This window comes from Zea mays, chromosome 10 (genome assembly GCF_902167145.1).
Source record: "Zea mays cultivar B73 chromosome 10, Zm-B73-REFERENCE-NAM-5.0, whole genome shotgun sequence".
Taxonomy (NCBI): domain Eukaryota; kingdom Viridiplantae; phylum Streptophyta; class Magnoliopsida; order Poales; family Poaceae; genus Zea; species Zea mays.
In genome coordinates this window covers 82,100,994-82,120,669 of record NC_050105.1, presented here as the reverse complement: position 1 = coordinate 82,120,669, position 19,676 = coordinate 82,100,994, and the positions used below count along the sequence as shown (strand labels likewise).

At 49.7% G+C, this 19,676-nt stretch overlaps 1 protein-coding gene across 1 annotated transcript; it reads right to left on the bottom strand.

Moving 5' to 3' along the window:
• Window positions 1-5,337: 5,337 nt before the first annotated feature.
• On the bottom strand, window positions 5,338-5,961 carry LOC542024 (basal layer antifungal peptide). Its single transcript, NM_001111670.2, has 2 exons — window positions 5,743-5,961; window positions 5,338-5,634 (listed from the first exon to the last, which is right to left on the bottom strand). Exons 1-2 carry the CDS (start codon window positions 5,837-5,839, stop codon window positions 5,450-5,452), a joined length of 282 nt encoding a protein of 93 aa, NP_001105140.1. The 5' UTR covers window positions 5,840-5,961; the 3' UTR covers window positions 5,338-5,449.
• Between the last annotated feature and the right edge of the window lie 13,715 nt (window positions 5,962-19,676).

Here is a 19,676-nt window from a genome sequence, read left to right as displayed (position 1 = left end):
CTATTTGGGGTCGAGCTCGGAGCCGATCCGGATCTGCTTGGAGGCGTCGTTGCTAGGATCGAGAGGGACAGACTTAACCGTCTCTGCTGGCTCGAAGTTGCCAGCATGGCGCTTCATGTCTGGCGCCTCCTTGGAGAGGCTCTCCAGGTCGACGATGAGGGCCTCGGATTCGGCGAGGGTCTCGGCGTACTCCATGCACTCCACGTCGCATTCGTACGCGTGTCGGTACGTGGGGCCGACGGTGATGACCCCGTTGGGGCCCGGCATCTTGAGCTTGAGGTAGGTGTAGTTGGGGACGGCCATGAACTTGGCGTAGCATGGCCTCCCCAGCACTGCGTGGTAGGTTCCTCGGAACCCGACCACCTCGAACGTGAGGGTTTCCCTTCTGAAGTTGGAGGGAGCCCCGAAGCAGACGGGCAGATCGAGTTGTCCGAGGGGCGGACGCGCTTCCCGGGAATGATCCCATGAAAAGGCGCCGCGCCTGCCCGGACCGAGGACAGATCGATCCGCAGGAGCCCGAGGGTCTCGGCGTAGATGATGTTGAGGCTACTGCCTCCATCCATGAGGACCTTGGTGAGCCTGACGTTGCCGATGACGGGGTCGACAACGAGCGGGTATTTCCCCGAGCTCGACACGCGGTCGGGGTGGTCGCCCTGGTCGAAGGTGATGGGCTTGTTGGACCAGTCTAGGTAGACTGGCGCCGCCACCTTTACCGAGCAGACCTCCCGACGCTCTTGCTTGCGGTGCCGAGCCGAGGCGTTCGCCACTTGTCCACCGTAGATCATGAAGCAGTCGTGGACCTCGGGGAACTCCTCTACCTTGTGATCCTCCCTCATGTCGTTGTTGTGGGCCCTGCCACCTTCCGCGGGTGGCCCGACCTTGTGAGAGTGGCGCCGAAGCATGGCGCACTCCTCAAGGGTGTGCTTGACGGGCCCCTAATGATAGGGGCACGGCTCCTTGAGCATTTTGTCGAAGAGGTTGGCGCCTCCGGGAGGTTTTCGAGGGTTCTTGTACTCAGCAGCGGCGACAAGGTCCGCGTCGGCAGCATCGCGTTTCGCTTGTGACTTCTTCTTGCCCTTCTTCTTCGTGCCGCGTTGAGTAGACGCCTCGGGGACATCTTCCGGCGGGCGGCCCTAGGGCTGCTTGTCCTTCCGAAAGATGGCCTCAACCGCCTCCTGGCCAGAGGCGAACTTAGTGGCGATGTCCATCAGCTCGCTCGCCCTGGTGGGGGTCTTGCGACCCAGCTTGCTCACCAGGTCGCGACATGTGGTGCCGGCGAGGAACGCGCAGATGACATCCGAGTCGGTGACGTTGGGCAGCTCGGTGCGCTGCTTCGAGAATCGCCAGATGTAGTCCTGGAGAGACTCTCCCGGCTGCTGGCGGCAGCTTCGGAGATCCCAGGAGTTCCCAGGGCGCACGTACGTGCCCTGGAAGTTGCCGGCGAAGGCTTGGACCAGGTCGTCCCAGTTGGAGATCTGCCCCGGAGGCAGATGCTCCAGCCAGGCTCGAGCGGTGTCGGAGAGGAACATGGGGGAGGTTGCGGATGATGAGGTTGTCATCGTCCGTTCCACCCAGCTGGCAGGCCAGCCGGTAATCCGCGAGCCACAGTTCCGGCCTCGTCTCCCCCGAGTACTTTGTGATAGTAGTCGGGGTTCGGAACCGGGTCGAGAACGGCGCCCGTCGTATGGCCCGGCTGAAAGCCTGCGGACCGGGTGGATCGGGCGAGGGACTCCGATCCTCCCTGCTGTCATAGCGTCCCCCACGCCTGGGGTGGTAGCCTCGGTGCACCCTCTCATCGAGGTGGGTTCGACGGTTGTGGTGGTGGTGCTCGTTGCTGAGGAGACCTGGGGGCGCAGGTGCTGTGTTGCGCGTGCGCCCGTTGTGGACCGAGGCTTCCCGCATGAATCGGGAAGTCGCGGCGCGATGCTCCGAGGGGTACTCCTGCCTTCGGGAGGCAGAGCTTTCGGCCCGTCGGACCGCGGCATCCTCCAGGAGATTTTTGAGCTCTCCCTGGATACGCCGCCCTTCGGTAGTTGATGGCTCCGGCATCGCGCGGAGAAGTATCGCGGCTGCAGCCAGGTTCTGGCCGACCCCACTGAAAGCCGGTGGCGGCCTTGCCCTGACGTCGTCGGCAATGCGGTGCTGGATGCCGTAGTGTAGATGACGCGCTTCTCCGGCCGGAACTTGGCCTGCCCATTCCTGTCCGATGTCCCGGTGGAACGGCTCAAGTGTTCCTGCTCCCTCGTCGAGCCTGGCCTGCATCTCGCGGATTTGATCAAGCTGTGCGTCCTGACCCCCCGCAGGGACTGGGACCACGGCTAGCTCCCGAAGGATGTCAACGCGAGGCGCAGGCCTAGTGGGATCGCCGTTTTCCGGTATACCAAGATGGTTTCCTTTGCCGGGACCCCCTAGATCGACGTGGAAACATTCACGACTTGGGCCGCAGTCCTCGTCGCTGAAGCTGCGGCTACCGTCAGAACAGTCGGAAAGGCAGTAGTCGCACGCGGTCATGAAGTCCCGCATGGCACTGGGGTTACCAAGTCCGGAGAAATACCAACAAAAGTCGGGCTCGTCATCTTCCTCGGAACCCGAGGGCCCGTAGGTCGAGACGGCCCTCAGCCGGTCCCAGGGTGACCGCACACCGTACCCCGGAGGGTTTGGACATGCCTCTATGAAGGCTTCCACCGAAGCGAAGTCGCTTGGTGGGTCGAGGCTGAATCCAAAAGGCACGAGATGGGAATCGGTCGGTACCTCCTGGTCGACGGGCGGTGACGGAGTCGCGTCAGGGGTAGACTACACCGTCGTCTTGGGTACGAGGGTGACGCCCAGCAAGACCTTTGCGAGCGTGCTGGCGTCGTCCGTCCGCTTGGAGTTGGCGTGTTGCGGGGAAACGGCGCTCGTCTTCGTCTCAGACGCGAGGTCGATGCCCAACGTGTCCCCCGTTGGGGCGCCGACGCCGTCGACTCGCTCGACAGCCGACGAGGTGTCGCCTCCTGCTTGGCCTTGGTTGCCCCGCCTCCTCCTCCGTCGGCGGGGGAGGCGACGGGACAAACCCGAATGTTGTTCTTCCGCCACGTGGGGAAGACGTCGTCGATTCCGCCGCCGGCGGGCGGGTTGTCGGCCGCCATTGTCGCTGTCGCGCGGCGGGGGAAGGAGTATCATGTCGTAGCTGCTGTCGAGGGACATGAACTCGAGACTCCCGAAATGGAGCACCGTCCCGGGCTGGAGAGGTTGCTGGAGACTGCCCATCTGGAGCTTGACGGGAAGTTGTTCGTCAACACGCAGCAGGCCCCTACCTGGCGCGCCAACTGTCGGCGTTTCGACCCCGAGGGGTCCCTGGACCGACGAGTAAATTGTCGCCGCGTGCCCCAGCCCAGATGGGTCGGCGTGAGATGGAGCGTGAAGGGGGGAAACCAGTGGGAGACAGGCGTAAAGGGGAAACCCGCGGCCTTCGTGTTGTCCCGCGCCCAGGTCGGGTGCGCTTGCAGTAGGGGGTTACAAGCGTCCGCGTGGGAGGGAGCGAGAGGCTTGCACGCGCCGTCCCGTCCTCTCTGTGCGGCCAACCTTCCTTGCGAGTGCCCTGGACCTTCCTTTTATAGGCGTAAGGAGAGGGCCCAGGTGTACAATAGGAGATGTAGCAGGGTGCTAACGTGTCTAGCAGAGAGGAGCTAGTGCCCTAAGTACATGCCGTCGTGGCAGCCGGAGGGGTTTTGGCACCCTGTTCATGTGACGTCGTGGCCGTCGGAGGAGCGCTGGAGCCTTGCGGAAGGACAGCTGTTGGGGCTGTCGAGTCCTTGCTGACGTCTCCTTGCTTCCGTAAGGGGCTGAGAGCCGACGTTGTCACAGAGCATGCGGGGCGCCATCATTACTTGTTTACCGGGGCGAGCCAGATGGGACACCGGTCTTGTTCCCCGTAGCCTGAGCTAGCTAGGGGTAGGGTAATGATGGCCCCCCTGTGACGTGGTCGATCCGAGCCCTGGGTCGGGCGAGGCGGAGGCTCCTCCGAGGTCGAGGTCGAGTCTGTCTTCCGTGGTCGAGGTCGAGTCCGAGCCCCGGGTCGGGCGAGGCGGAGACCGTCAGCTGAGGCCAGGGCTGAGTCTGAGCCCTGGGGTCGGACTAGGCGGAGTTCGTCGTCTTCTAGAGCCGAGGCCGGGTCCGAGCCCTGGGGTCGGGCGAGGCGGAGTTCGTCGTCTTCCAGGGCCAAGTCCGAGCCCTGGGGTCGGGCAAGGCGGAGTTCGTCGTCTTCCGGGGCCGAGGCCGAGTCTGAGCCCTGGGTCGGGCGAGGCGGAGCTTCCTATGGCGCCCGAGGCCGGACTTGGCTGCTGTCAGCCTCACTCTGTCGAGTGGCACAGCAGTCGGAGCGATGCAGGCGGCGCTGTCCTCTTGTCAGGCTGGTCAGTGGAGCGGCGAAGTGACTGCGGTCACTTTGGCTCTGTCGACTGAGGGGGGCGCGTCAGGATAAGGTGTCAGGCCATACTTGCATTAAATGCTTCTGCGATACGGTCGGTCGGTGTGGCGATCTGGCCAATGTTGCTTCTTGGCGAAGACTGGGCCTCGGGCGAGCCGAAGGGGTGTCCGTTGCTTGAGGGGGCCCTCGGGTGAGACGTGAATCCTCCGGGGTCGGCTGCCCTTGCCCGAGGCTGGGCTCGGGCGAGGCGAGATCGTGTCCCTTGAGTGGACCGAGCCTTGACTTAATCGCACCCATCAGACCTTTGCAGCTTTGTGCTGATGGGGGTTACCAGCTGAGATTAGGAGTCTTGGGGGTACCCCTAATTATGGTCCCCGACAATTGTACACCAACATGTGCTAACCTAGCCCGATCACTGTGTCCTGCCTGGACCTTAATTGTGGTACAGCGGGCTAGGCCTAGTATGGATCAGTTTTATTTGTTTCCCTTATTTTTGTAAAATTATCTATATTATGTTTGAGTATAGAATATAAAACACAAAAATAAGTAGGCTCTGTTGACTTGATGGGTGTGAATGTAGATCTAACAACCAAGGTTTAAACCCTTTGTTGTGCACAATTTTATCTTATTTTCACATAAAGCAAGAAGGGGAGAGGTGACATGGTTGACACATGGAGAAACTTCTGTATTATAGTAGTAGAGATGTGGGAAATAATTCCATCCATGAAGTAGTTACTAGCGTAATTCTAGAAATGAGGCCAAGCAGGAAATAAAAAATATAATACGTGGGATTGAAGAAGTGATAAATACAAGTTTTTACTATGGAATATGTTCTTTATTAAAAGATAGATCATGCATTAAGAGGGTCTCTTTAATTTGGTATATGTTTGTAAGGAAGTTATCATTTTTCCAACAAAAAACTCTAATTAACCACGATTTTTTGAGCAGCTTATATTATCCTTTGGTACATGCATGAATTGGTAGAACATTTTTCTGATCACCAACTAAGATCCAAAGAAAGCATATCCTTTATTACACCTTTCAACCACGGCAATGCTCCAAGCACTTCTTTATGTCATCATAGCATTGTCTGGTCCTTGCACAACAGTACTCTAGAGCCCTTAGATAGCACAATAAATTTTTATTATCTTCAATTATCTTTCGGTTTGCCCCCATCGTGACCATCACTGTCGGGCTCCCTGTGTTGCTAACCTCTTCAGTTTCCCCTAATAAAGATCATTCAAATTACCAACAATATTGTTAGAATCAATATTATACATGTATATATAATTTTAATTTGCCGCAATAAAGAATATATCAAATTCATTGATTACCACTTATTATGTGTGCATGAATAGCACACGATGCCAGAAGTACCATGGAAAGCATCAAGAGTCCTTGGATGATGGTGTAGTTGAAGAACTTTGCCATGGGTGATGAACTAGAAAGTGTCTAATACTAACAATGTGTTACTTTTGAAAGCTGCAAGATGTGGCCAATATATATATGCAGTCCATAGTCTATTTGTCTGTCTATCTAGCTTTTGTCTATCTATCTCGATTTATGTATCTATCTCTTATATATATATATATATATATATATATATATATATATATATATCCCTTTATCTATCTGTCTATCTTTTTTCTTTATGTGTCTATCTATCTATCTATCTATTTATCTATATGTTTCTTTACCTTTCTATATGTTAGCTCGTCTGGCATAGGCTTGGCTCTTGGGAGTTCTCGTATTAATTAGTGAACCTTTTCTTAATCATCAATTTAGTGTAGGACCAAGTGCAACAATTCAGAAAATCTTGTAATCAAAATATATCACGAAACACAAAAATGTGCGAGTTTCCTTTTTAAACTTTGCGGCAATTAAAAATTATAACTAGAACATTGACTTGGTTATCTGGTACATTTAATGTAGCTAGAAAATGAAGGAAAAAACTAGATTTTGAATTACTTTCCTTAGCCAATTTGTAAGTTTGCTACACTACCCCGTTTGCGTGCCGGCTCTATTTTGTAATGCTGCATCCAAATTACCGTGTAAGACTACTATTCTAATTTAGAAAAAAAATCCATTTCCATATAAGACACTGCTGTAATAAAGCTCTATATAAGCAATCCAGTTAGCCTCTACACAGGCGGTTTCAGGAACTGCTTGTAGTGCACCGCATGTGATGTAAACAACATCTCGTGCGGTCAATCTAAAACCTCTTGTGATAGACATACATCACAAGCGGTTTTGGACAAAGGAATCGCTTGCGATAGACACACATCACAAGCGATTTCTAGTCCTAGCCGCTTGTGTTGGACATACATCACATGCGGTTTCTAGTCCTAGCACCTTATGATAACCACACATCACAAGCAGTTTTAAATATAAGTCTGACTATAATTTCAATATACAGAATCAATATACAGAACGATTGTATCCTGATTCATACAAATCAATATACAAGATTCATAACAAATCAATATACAGATTCATACATAAAATAATATACATATTCATACACATCACAAATCACATTCACAGAATGATAACAGTAGTATTATTAGCACCAAATCACAATAAGATACATCATCTCAAGTTCCATATACATCTCAACATCATCTGAAGTACCACTCTCACATAACATGTTAACCAAACTAAAGGCCTAAACATTGTGTGCTAGCATGTACAAACTTAGTTATGGGAGGTGTTTCAAATTTCCATTTTTGTTGTAGAATAGCCCTTTTTGATGAAGAACTTCATGGCACGCAAAGCAAAGCAAGTTTGTTACAACCTTAGCCACACCGATGGTAACCATATCTTTTTCTAGCCATTTAGCATTGATCATGGATTTAGGAACCAGCAATGAAAGCAAAAAAGCAAGTAGTGCTATGTAAGAGTAATGTAATGAGCAATAATAAAACATAAAAATTGCAACCACAACAGAAATCCAGATAATTCCCGTCGGCTAGAATAATTCTCGTCGGCTTCGGTAAAGGCCGATGGGAACAAGAAAATCAACGTCGGCTATCAGACAGCCGATGGGAATTACATAACTTTCATAATAACCATTCGCATACATAATAACCGCACAGGACCAGTACCCAGAGGTTGTTTGTCATCAAATGGAAATAATGATATTGTCAAATTAGGCTTGTCCTCTAGATGTTCACCGCCAAGATCTTTCAAATAAAAATGGTATGCACTGCATATAAGAATAGCATTGTGTGATTAAGAATACATTTGTTAAGTTGTAAGTACAAGTGTGCATGTACAGAACTAACAAATAGTTGATTTAGAGGTACTTACATGTAAAAGAGGGTTAAGTAGTTGGTTTCCATCCTTTGTCGGTGGTACAACGACAACAATCGTCAAAGAATAAATGTCGCACATGATCTATATTATCTTTGCTCGAAAATGCATCTATTGGCACAACAAATGTGAAGTCCTCGAGTTTGTACTTGTTGCTAGCCACCATGTACCACTCATGCATTCTAATCTCCAGAGTCGACAACTGGTGAATAAGTTTCGTTGAAATCAACGCCGGGTCTTAGCGTAAACCCTTGTGCTACTAGCCTTGCTTTGTATCTCACTATGTCACCATTTTCATTTTGTTTCCGAATGAAAACCCACTTGTATCCCACATGGAAGATACCACGTGGTATAGGCATTACAGCCGAGAAAACTTCTCTTTTCTAAAGCAAAGCTAACTCCGCTTCAATTGATTCCTTCCACTTGATCCAATCCGAGCGCTTTGTGCATTCTACCATATGGTCTTAGAATCTAGATCATTCTGAAGATCCTTAGTAGTTTTCTCGAAGAAATATATGTCGACAATGGGGCTTTTCTATCATAGGTTTCACCAGTTTCAACATAGTTGATGACAATTTCATCTCCCTTTAAAGACTCATCATAATTTCCCAAATTAATGTGTCTAGGGTTTTGCGATGTCCCAGCCTCGGCAATGCGCACATCCGAGCTAGGTCACGGATCATCAAAATCCACTTGATACAGTGCATTCTCTTGGTTTTTGTCTGCATTCAGTAGTTTCTTTGTTTCTTAGCAACAGAACAACGCTTAGTCACCATACTTCTCCTCTCTGGGAGTTGAGTGGTTTTATTCGGTACTTCCACTCTTTCTAGTGTATTCCTAGAAGAAATGAAGGATTTAGTGACACCTTTATAATTAGTGAATGCATCTGGCAGTTTATTTGCAAGTCTCTACAAATGTATAATCTTCTGAACTTGCGGGTCAGTTTCTGTAGTACGTGGATCAGTACCTGGAACACCTTGAGTATTCCAATTTATTTACCTGCTAAAATAGAATCAGCAGTCTGGGCCGTAAATAGATCCCCTATCAAGGGTTCTAATTACTTTATGATCGATGGAGATTGAAATCCCACATAGATCCTCACTTTCTTGTGTGGGCCTATGGCTGTTCTTTGAGGTGGTGAGATTGGGATGTATACACAACAGCCAAATTTACGCAAATGAGAAATACTTAGAGGATTTCCATGTACCATTTGTATTGGGGAAGTAGTATGATATGCAGTAGGTCATAGTTGTATAAGGTCAGCAGCATGCAGAACTGCATGACCCCAACACGACGAAGGCAATTTGCAATTCATTAACAATGGTCTTGCAATGAGTTCAATCATCTTGATTAGTGACTCAGCCAAACCATTATGGGTATGGACATATGGTATCAAGTGCTGAACTTAAATACCCAGGCCATACAATAATCATTGAATGTCTGAGATGTAAATTCAGCAGCATTGTCCATCCGGATTTCTTGAATCCGATGTTCAGGAAAATTTGCCTTTAACTTAATAATTTGAGACATTATCTTGGCAAATGCAAGGTTGCGTGTTGAAAGTAAACAAACATGTGACCATCGGGTAGATGCGTCAATCAATACCATGAAGTACCTGAATGGCCCACAAATATCTCCTTGAATTCTTTCAAGGAATTTTAGCGGTTTAGCTTTAATTTTGAGATGTGATGGTCTCAAAATCATTTTCCTAATTGCACATGCAGTGCAAAAAATCTTTGGATTTAGGAAACTTTGTTGTGGGTAAATTATGACCAATAGAATTGCCTATGATTTTTTTCATCTTCCCTATGCCTGGATGACCAAGTCATCATGCCATATCTGGAATGGATCAACATTTTAGAAAACCACCTTATATACAACATGTGCAATGGACTTAATGTATGTATAGTACAACCTAGACGTGAGTGATGGAATTTTCTCGAATATGTGTTTGCCATATTTGTTCGACTTAGTCAAAAAGTGAAATTCTTCTTGATTTTCATCATGGGTTTCAATATGGATCCCATTTTGCCGGATATCTTTGAAACTTAGGAGGGTATGAGTGGAATCAAGATACAACAATGCATCCTCGTTAACAATTTTAGTAATCATGGGGAGGGTAATAGTTGCTCGTCTAGAGCCAACTATCACCGCATCGCGTCCAACAATGGTCAAAACTTTTCCATCTCTCTTTTTAAGAGCAAAAAATATTTGATCTCCCTAAGTATAGAGTTTGTGGTACAACAGTCCACAAGCCATAATTCCTCCTCCGTCAAGTTGAAATCATGATGCATCTATAAATAAAGAAATCCTAAATAAGAATTTGTGATGCAACTTGGTACTATACAAACATCTTATTCAACATCACATTATAGAAACAACTTTACAACAATAGTATGGCAACTCAAATCTGATGAGTCTGTACAACTCACATGACCCAACAAAGGTCTAGAGAGTATCATACATCTCATGACATGAGTTTGTACATCTCTACTTTATTACAACAACAATAAAATGACAATATAGGACATTTGCACAAGCCTAATTGATCATAGATCAATTCTCCAAGTACGAGAGATTACACCAAATCTCTATATGGATCCTTCAACAGATACTTAAAGATCATGTCATCTGTTTCATCATCTTGTGGAAGGATAAGCTTATTGTCAACATCAGTGAGCTTCTCTCCAGCAAGAGTGTTCTGTGGTTCAATAGAAGCCAGTGAAGAACTTCCAACCTTAGGTGTTGCTTCAGCAAGATTGAAATGAGATTCAAATCTTGGCTTGTCAGCCTTTTCCTTCTTGAGGGATCGTTGATATAAAAGAACAAGATGCTTAGGGCAAGTATAGTCCATAGCAAAGTGGCACTCACTACCACATTTGTGGCAAACTTTATTGCCCTTAGGTGGTGGAGGCTTGCCTTTACCCTTTGCTTTTCCTCTCTTATGGAATTTGCGCTTGTTGAATTTGCGAGGTCCAGTGGAATTCTTGATTTTTTTGAATCCCTTCTTATTATTAAGCTTATGAACATTGAAATGAACTTCAGGCAGTGGAGCAGAACCTGGAGGGCGCTGCTGAGCATTCTTTAAAAGAAGATCATGATGTTTTTTTGCCTGAGTCAATGTATGCATAAGCTAAGAAAATTTCTAGAAATTGTTAGAGCGATATTGCTGGTGCAATATCCTATCCTCTAGAAGTATAGTAGATAGAGTCTTCTCTATCTTATCTGTTGTTGGGCAAAGGCGAACACGCTACCCTTCGCTCTACGACTTCGTCCCCTCTTCACACTAACGAAGGCTACATCGACAGCACGCCAGAACAAGCCAGGGGTGCCGCCCCCGGACGGCGACCAGTGCGACCCCCTTCGTTCTGGTGTTGCTTGACGAAGGCCCCACCGAAGTCTATGGGCCTCCCACGCTCCCGTCCGCCTAGAAAGGCCCATGTGTAATTCGGCCCATGGTGATGGGCCCCACGAGGTCAGGTGCGATAAGGGTCGTGTCTGTAATAGGGTTTACCTTAATGACTATCTATAACCTCCCCTCGTGGGAATATTCTGGGGATAAACCGGGTACTCGAGGGTCTAAACATCTTTGACAAGGACAGGCGGCCCCTCGAGTACCTATAAATACCCCCGTACAGTGCCCACATACGGGTGATTAAGCTTTCGGCATTCTGTGCTAAACTTTGCAAACACACTTTCCTCCCCCTTGTTGGATCAACTTGCCCAGGTAGATTAAATCCCAACATTTGACGCCCACTGTTTGGGCTACAAAAAACAACCCACGATGGCCCCCAAGCGAGCTAACTTGAAGGCTGCCCCATCCATTGACGGCGTGGCGAAGGCAGCATTACTGGCGGAAAAGAAAGGCCAGACCCTCACGGACAACACCCCCAGGAGGCCTTCAAAGATGACGCTGTCAACAGCAAAAGATAGCATCAAGACCATCCCACCCTCGAGGGCATTGTACGCACCTGTAGCTGCAAAGGCGCACCACAAGCACCACCGCCAGGCTTCGCTCCACCAGAGGGTGAAGACACCATAGAGGACAGAGAAGTCATCGGCATCTCAGCTGAAGACCAGTTCAAGCTGCAGGCTCTGCGCATCAAAAACAACCACCTCCAGAAGCAGAAAGAAACCCTCGAAGCCAAGCGCCAACGAGTCATCATGCAAGCAAAGGTGCGGCAGATGATACAAGATGAGGAGCAGAGGGCTCGAGAGCTCAAACATGAGATAGCACTTATGCAAGGCGAAGGCTAGTACAACCTGCAGCGTGGACTGCCCGTACCGCCAGCGCCTCTACAGCAGTACGTACAAGCCGGATACCTATTCATACCACAGCACGACCCACTTATTCCACCCGCCGCAGCTTTCCAGGGGATCAACTACTTCGACGAGCGCAGCCCCCTGGCTCCACAACTCCAAGCATCGCCCTGGCCTGCCAACTTCCGGGCTGGTACCTACCCCAAATACAACAACAGTACTGACCCAGCTCAGTACATCATGAGCTACCAGGTCGTCGTCGCATCGTCCGGAGGGAACGACGCCACAATGGCCAAATCCTTCATCATCACACTCGAAGGCCCGGCCTTGACCTGGTACACCAGGTTACCGCCATTGTCCATTGATTCCTAGAAAGGGCTTCGCGACAAGTTCTTACTCAACTTCCAAGGATACCGACCTGATACAGACGCCCTGGCCGAATTATCTCTCTGCAAGCAGCAAGAGAAGGAAACCCTTCGCGAGTACTACAGGAAATTCATGTCGATCAAATCGCAACTGCCTTCGATTGACGACCACATCACAATCCATTACGCCATCAGCGGCCTTCGGGCTAGCATCCTATACAGCCATTGCATCAGGGATCCACCCAAGAGCCTACAAGAGCTATACCAATTATTTTAGAAGTACGCCAGGTCTGAGGAGCTCCATCAACGCAAAATTGAATCTTAGAGGAAGCCCAAGGACCCTCTGTAATCCAGCAGAACCTGGACCAGGCCAGTGCAGCCAGACTCTGGCCGAGACAACTGCAATCATCAACAGGTGCACAACATAGCCAACTAGCACCTAGCCAGAGAGACCATTCGTTGTCAGGAATACCACCCCCAAGGCCGTGGCAACGGCACAAGGGGAAGAGGCCGTGGACGGACACAACAACCACACAGATTCTACTGCTTGTTTCACGGCGAAGACTGCGCACACCCAATAAGGGATTGTTCGGAGACCAAGGCCACCAGGGACAGAATGTCCAGAGCACAACCAGCCGACAACCAGAGGGTCGTCGCGCACACATATCATCACCAGCAACCCGACCACAACGAGCAAATCCAGCATCCACCCAACCACGCTTATCAGCACCATCAAGAAGTGCAGGTTCTGCCTCCGTCTCGTCCTCATCACCCAAATCCACCACACCACAACAAACACCCACAACCACCCAAACAGGAAGAGTTCACCGAGCAACCCTATCGTGGAGTCATCCACATGATCACTAGGGGATCAAGTGTGGACTTCGACACAAAGCGGCAGAAAAGGGACCACTACCGAAGTGTGAACCGCGTCGCTCTCACTGGCCCAGTAGTGCAAACAAAGTGGTCTCATGTACCGCTCACCTTCGACGCCAGAGACATTGATTTGCGCAGCGCTCCTCACATAGACACCATGGTGATCAACTGAAGTGTAGTAGGTTGGGACCTACACAAAGTGCTGGTCAACAATGGCAGTCAAGCTAACATCATTTTCCTGCACGCCTTCGATCGCATGGGGATAAGCCACAACTTACTCAAACCTTCAGACAATCCCCTATACGGCTTTGGTGGCAAGGGTACCTTCCCCGTCGGCAAGATAGAGCTCCCCCTATCATTTGGTGTAGCACCTAATGCGCGAAGTGAGCAGATCACTTTTGATATTGTCGACATGGTCTACCCATACAATGCCATAATGGGTCGGGGCTCGATCAACAAATTTGAAGCGGCCATTCACGGACTCTACCTCTGCATGAAAATCCCAGGCACGCAAGGCGTGATCACTGTCTATGGCAACCAGCAGACAGCATGCAACATTGAGAGGGACTTCGTTCCAGGGCAACGGAACATACACTGCCTCATGGCACAGCGTGAAGCCTTCGAAAGTAGTCGCCCAATCGCAGATGAAAAAGTCAAACCGCAGCTCCAAAGTAATGATGGAACGAAGGCGGTACCCCTCGACCCGATAACGCCTAAACAAATGGTTATAATAAGCGAAGACCTAACCTCGCGAGACAAGGAAAACCTCATTTCCTGTCTCTCCCGAAACAAGGACGTCTTCGCTTGGTCCGCCCTCGATCTGGTCGGGGTCAGCCACTCCATCATCGAGCATGGCTTGGGCATCGACCCTTCGGTGCGTCCAAAAAAGCAGCGACAGCGCAAAATGTCCAATGAGAAAACTGAAGCCGCCAAGGCGGAAGTGCACCAACTATTGGATGCCAGATTCATCAAGCCAATCGCTTATCGTACATGGCTCGCCAATGTGGCCATGGTGCAAAAGAAGAGTGGCAAGTGGCGCATGTGCATAGACTTCACAAGCCTCAATAAGGCTTGTCCTAAGGATAATTTCCCCTTGCCACGAATCGACAAAATAGTCGATAGCGCAGCAGGCTGTGAAGTCATGTCCCTCCTCGATTGTTTCTCCGATTACCACCAAATTTACATGAAAGAGGAGGACAAGGCAAGCACAAGCTTTATCACACCCTTCGGCACGTACTGTTTTGTCCGAATGCCAGAATGACTCTAGAATGTTGGATCAACCTTCTCTCGCCTCACCAAGAAGGTCCTCGAAAGTCAAGTAGGCCGCAACATTTTCACCTACGTAGACGACATTGTCGTCGCAAGCAAAAACAAAGAGGCTCAACTGGCCGATCTTGCAGAAACATTCACCAACATGCACGACGCATGACTCTAGCTGAATCCTAAGAAGTGCGTCTTCAGAGTTCGCCAGGGGAAAATACTTGATTACCTGGTATCGCACCGAGGGATCGAGGCCAACCCAACTAAGATCCAAGCGATCATCAACATGGAACCTCCGCAGTCCACCATGGATGTCTAGCGACTGACAGGAAGATTGGCCGCCCTGAACAGATTCATCTCCAAATCCACAGAGCGCAGTCTACCTTTTCTCAAGACATTGCGTGCTGCAAAAGACTTCGCTTGGGGACCAGAGCAGGCGGTGGCCTTCGAGTCGCTAAAACAACACCTGTCCGACCTAGCAACCCTCACAAGTCCCGACCCTTCGCTGCCGTTGTTTCTCTACATTGCGGCTTCACCATGTGCAGTCAGCGCAGAATTAGTCCAAGAGCAGGACCGAGAGGGCAAAAGTCGGCAGTGCCTAGTGTACTATGTCTCCGAAGTCCTCACGGCTTCTAAGTGCAACATGACTGAACTTGAAAAAATTTCATACGCCGTTGTCATGGCTTCGCGCAAACTACGACACTACTTCGAGGCATTCATAGTATGGGTCACTTTGGACAGGGGTCTGGGAGAATTGTTCAAGAACCCGGAGGCATCCGCTAGAATTGCCAAATGGACAGCTGAACTATCCGGATACCACATCACCTTCGAGCCTAGAACAGCGATCAAATCACGAGTCCTGGCAGATTTCATTGTCGATTGGACAGGACCAGCATGGCCACAAGAATCCTCGAAAAAAGTTTGGACCATCCACTGCGATGGCGCAAGGTGCCATGCGGGGGCAGGCGCCGCGGCGATTGTCACATCACCCGCAGGCATCAAGTACAGATATGCAACACACCTCATCTTTGCCTTAGAGTCCGACAGGTGCACTAACAACATCGCAGAGTACGAAGCCGTCATCCTGGGACTTCGCAAATTACGAGCCCTCAGTGTCACTACATGCATAATCAGGACAGACTCCAAGGTTGTGGCCGGCTAGATCGAAAAGGAGTACTCAGCAAAGGAGCATGTGCTCATGCAATATCTCACCGCTATCCGTAGCCTCGAGAAATAGTTCAAGGGTTTCACCCTGCAGCATGTCGACCGCAACAAGAACGAAGAGGCCGACGCGCTGGCTAAAGCAGCGGCCAAGGGCGAGGCCCTGCCCTTTGACGTGTTCTACCACGTCATCGGCACGCCAGCCGTCCGCAACCCCGAAGGCCTGCAAATAACCTAGGACACTAAGGGCCACCGCATTGTCAACCTCATCATGGCCGAAGACTGGCGGGCCCCAATAACACTATACCTGCAAGGCCACTACCATCCAACAAATCACAATGAGGCCAAGCGACTGAAGCACAGGAGCAGGAACTTCGCAATAGTCGAAGGTCAGCTATACAAAAAGGGGATTAGCGAGCCTATACTGAAATGCATAACTGAAACCGAAGGCATAGAACTCCTCCTCAAAGTCCACAGTGGAACCTGCGGCTCACACTCAGGAACTAGAGCCCTCGTAGCCAAAGTGATTCATCAGGGATTTTACTGGCCCGCAATAATTTGCACTGCCAATCGAGTCACAAGGTCATGTGAAACCTGCCAGAAGTTCTCTCCTCGCTCAGGTAACCCTTCGCAATTCACCAAGCTCATCGCCCACACATGGCCACTTCAACGCTGGGGCTGGACATCGTTGGACCACTACCCACAGCTCAAGGAAACCTCAAGTTCACCTTCGTCACCGTTGAATATTTCACAAAGTGGATTGAGGCTAGGGCAGTCTCCACAATAACATCAAAGACCGCCCAAAAATTCTTCTGGCAAAACATTGTCTGCCGTTTTGGAGTCCCGTCCGAACTCACAGTCGACAACGGTAAATAGTTCGACAGCCAAGACTTTAGGGAATTCTGCTGTTCCATCAGCACCAAGCCTGTCTTCGCCTCTGTATACACCCCACAATCCAACGGCGTCGTCGAGCGCGCCAATGGCAAGATTTTTAGTGCCATCAAGAAGAGACTTCTCGATGACAAAAAGGGCAAATGGGCCGACCAATTAGCTGAAGTAGTATGGGCCCTGAATACGATAGAGTGTCGAGCAACCGGGTTCACTCCCTTCCGCTTGATGTATGGTTCTGAGGCAATGACGCCGCAAGAGTTAAAGCATGGGTCCCCCCGAACAAACAAATCAGTCGTCCCCGAAGTCGATGTACTAACTTCCAAAGATCTTATCGATGGAGACCGTGTCCTCGCCTTGCAGACCCTCAACAAATATCAAATCCAGACCAAAGCCTGGCATGACAACACAGTCATCCCAAGAGAGTTCAATGAAGGGGACCTCGTACTTGTAAGAACCACCCGAATAGAGTCCTAGGGCAAGCTAGAGGCAAAGCGGGAAGGGCCTTACATAGTCAAGGCGAAGGCATCCTCTAGTGCTTACAAGCTAGCAACGTCGTCCAGCGAAGACTTAGAACATTCCTGGAACATCGATAATCTCCGGAAATTTTTCATTCAAGTCCCAAGGCCTAAGCGCCTTTGTAATTCTTTGTATAATGCTATTTAGGCCTGCACTCTTTTCCTCCCGGGGGGTGAGGTTTTTAATGAGGCGGCGCCATGTAATATACCAATGAAAAAGCCCCCACAAAAAGAAAAAATACAAGCATCATTACCATGTCGAAAAAGACTGCTCCGACGATCTTCGACATTTGACAGATACGAAGTCACCACGATAGGTAGCGTAGACTACCCTCGCGTGCGACAAAATCCACGCAAAAGTCGCCTAAGGGTGCAGCCGGACACGCACAACAAGTGCACGATACGAAGTCTTTACTAAAGACATCCGCGCAAAAGTCGTCTAAGGGTGCAACCGGACAAGCACAACAAGTGCACAATACACAGTCTTTACTAAAAGACATCCGTGCAAAAGTCGCCTAAGGGTGCAGCTGGACAAGCACAACAAGTGCACAATACGCAGTCTTTACTGAAAGACATCCGTGCAAAAGTCGCTTAAGGGTGCAGCCGGACAAGCACAACAAGTGCACGATACGAAGTCTTTACCGAAAGACATCCGTGCAAAAGTCGCCTAAGGGTGCAGCCGGAGGAGCATAACGAATGCGCAACGCGAAGTCCCCATCTCATTTCACAACAAACAAATCTTGTCATATGGTTACATACACACAGCAAAGGGCCCCCGGCCACGTTACACAAACAACACACAAAGTTGTCATAGTTTACATACACAAAGCGAAGGGCCACCCGCCACAATGCACAAACAAGAACAATTTTGTTGCCCTCCCTCTTTATTGCGAGCCGGGGGAGGGCAGCGTTTTCACTCACTATCGTAAGACAAGAGCGAGGGCAGCAAACACGCTACATCGGCTCAGCCTTCGGGATAAGGCCTGCCTCCTGAAAATTAAACAACATCATTTTCAGCTCCTCACCCTCAAAAAGATTCCGCAGATCCCCCTCCCCGATACATGTCCCGGACGACGAGGACAACAAATCTCGTTGGCCACCCCGATCCACCCGAAGACGGGTTCGCTCCATCCCCATCCGACAATGCCTACCACTTCGTGACATCTCGCTGACACTAGGCTTCGACACCAGTTTGTGCCGGTAGTGCTCCTCAGTCCTCGCCCCAGTCGGAGGATCGGACGCTTCACGCCCATCCAGCCGCGGCACGGCCTCCGCCGTGGCCACATCCAATGCAGCAAATAATCCAAATCCTCATCCGAAGACTCTTCAGTCCACGAAAACGGACTCTCAAACTCTGTAATACCCAATTTGTAATTTGTTAGAAATAATATCAATAGAGAAACAATTTCTCCTTATGTGAGTTTGACCTTTATGCATCATCACATGTGAACACCCTAGGTAAAAACAAATAATTAATAACATAAAAGCCACTAAAATATGTATCATGCTGGTTTTCATTTTTGTGTGCATCTTATGACCATATAATAAATCATATGAAAAGAAAATATTAAAGTCTCAAGTGGAATTTAGAATATACAAGAGATTTTAGAATTTAGAAAAGAGAGAGAGAAATATTGGCCAATACCAAATAAAATCCTTAGAGAAATAAATTCATTTCACCATGGCATGTTTGAATCATACCTTCAAACAGTTGAGTACAAATTCATCACAAAATTTGAAATCCAAAATTTGGATTTCAAAATAAAGAAGAAAGGAGAAAAGAAAAGAAAAAGAAAAATAAAAATGGAAAAGAACTCGGTTGGGCCCAATTTTCTACCCTCGGCCCACCTAACCTAACGCGCCTGGCCCAAACACCATTGACTGCGCAGCTTACCGCGTGTCCGCGCCGACAGGTGGGGTCGTATGGTTGTTGCTCTGCGCGCTACCAAGTATACGCTGACGGGAGGGACCCAGCGTCCTGTGGCTTCCAGCCGTTGCGCCGGTGCTTTGACACTTACGCGTGGGGTCACGTGTTCAGATCCTTCCTCAACGAACGGTCCGAACTCGACAGGGGTGATCCCGCCATTGTTGCGTTTTCTCCTCTGCTCGGTTGACTGCTTCTATAGATAAAAAGCCAATGTGGTCGTGGACTTGTTCGCCCCATACCCTCCCACTATTTCCCTTTTCCCTTGCCGCATAGCAAAAGTTGCGCCGCCTGGGCTACTGCCGTGCCGCCGGTGAGAACCCTCCACGTCGTTGTTCCAATCCCTGCGCGCGGTTGTCGGTGTGAGCCAGCGTCCGGGGAATCTTTCCGTGCTCTCAGAACGAGCTGGGCGACCCTTAATCGGGGTGAATTTCACGTCGGTGTGCGCGGCAGGGCGGGATTGCCACCTTACCGTGGACAGCTCTTCTGCGTTCATGATTTTTGGTATGAATTCCTCGCCTATGCCCGCTTTCTTTACCACAACGTGTAAGATAGATCCAATTAGGTTTAGTCGCGCCTTTGCCGGTGATTCGCCTCGCTGGAGTTGGGTTTTCGCCGTGGCCGGGCCGCGGCGGACAGAGGGAACCAAGGCACGGAGAAGACGATGGGTCCGTGGCCATCGGATCCGTGGGCGACGGTTCGGA

Excerpts from the sequence above, each read along its gene's own strand:
- LOC542024 (NM_001111670.2), bottom strand. The coding sequence starts at position 5,839 with ATGGCAAAGTTCTTCAACTACACCATCATCCAAGGACTCTTGATGCTT. Across the intron at positions 5,635-5,742 it reads TCATGCACACATAATAAGTG|GGGAAACTGAAGAGGTTAGC; the intron begins GTAATCAATGAA and ends GATCTTTATTAG.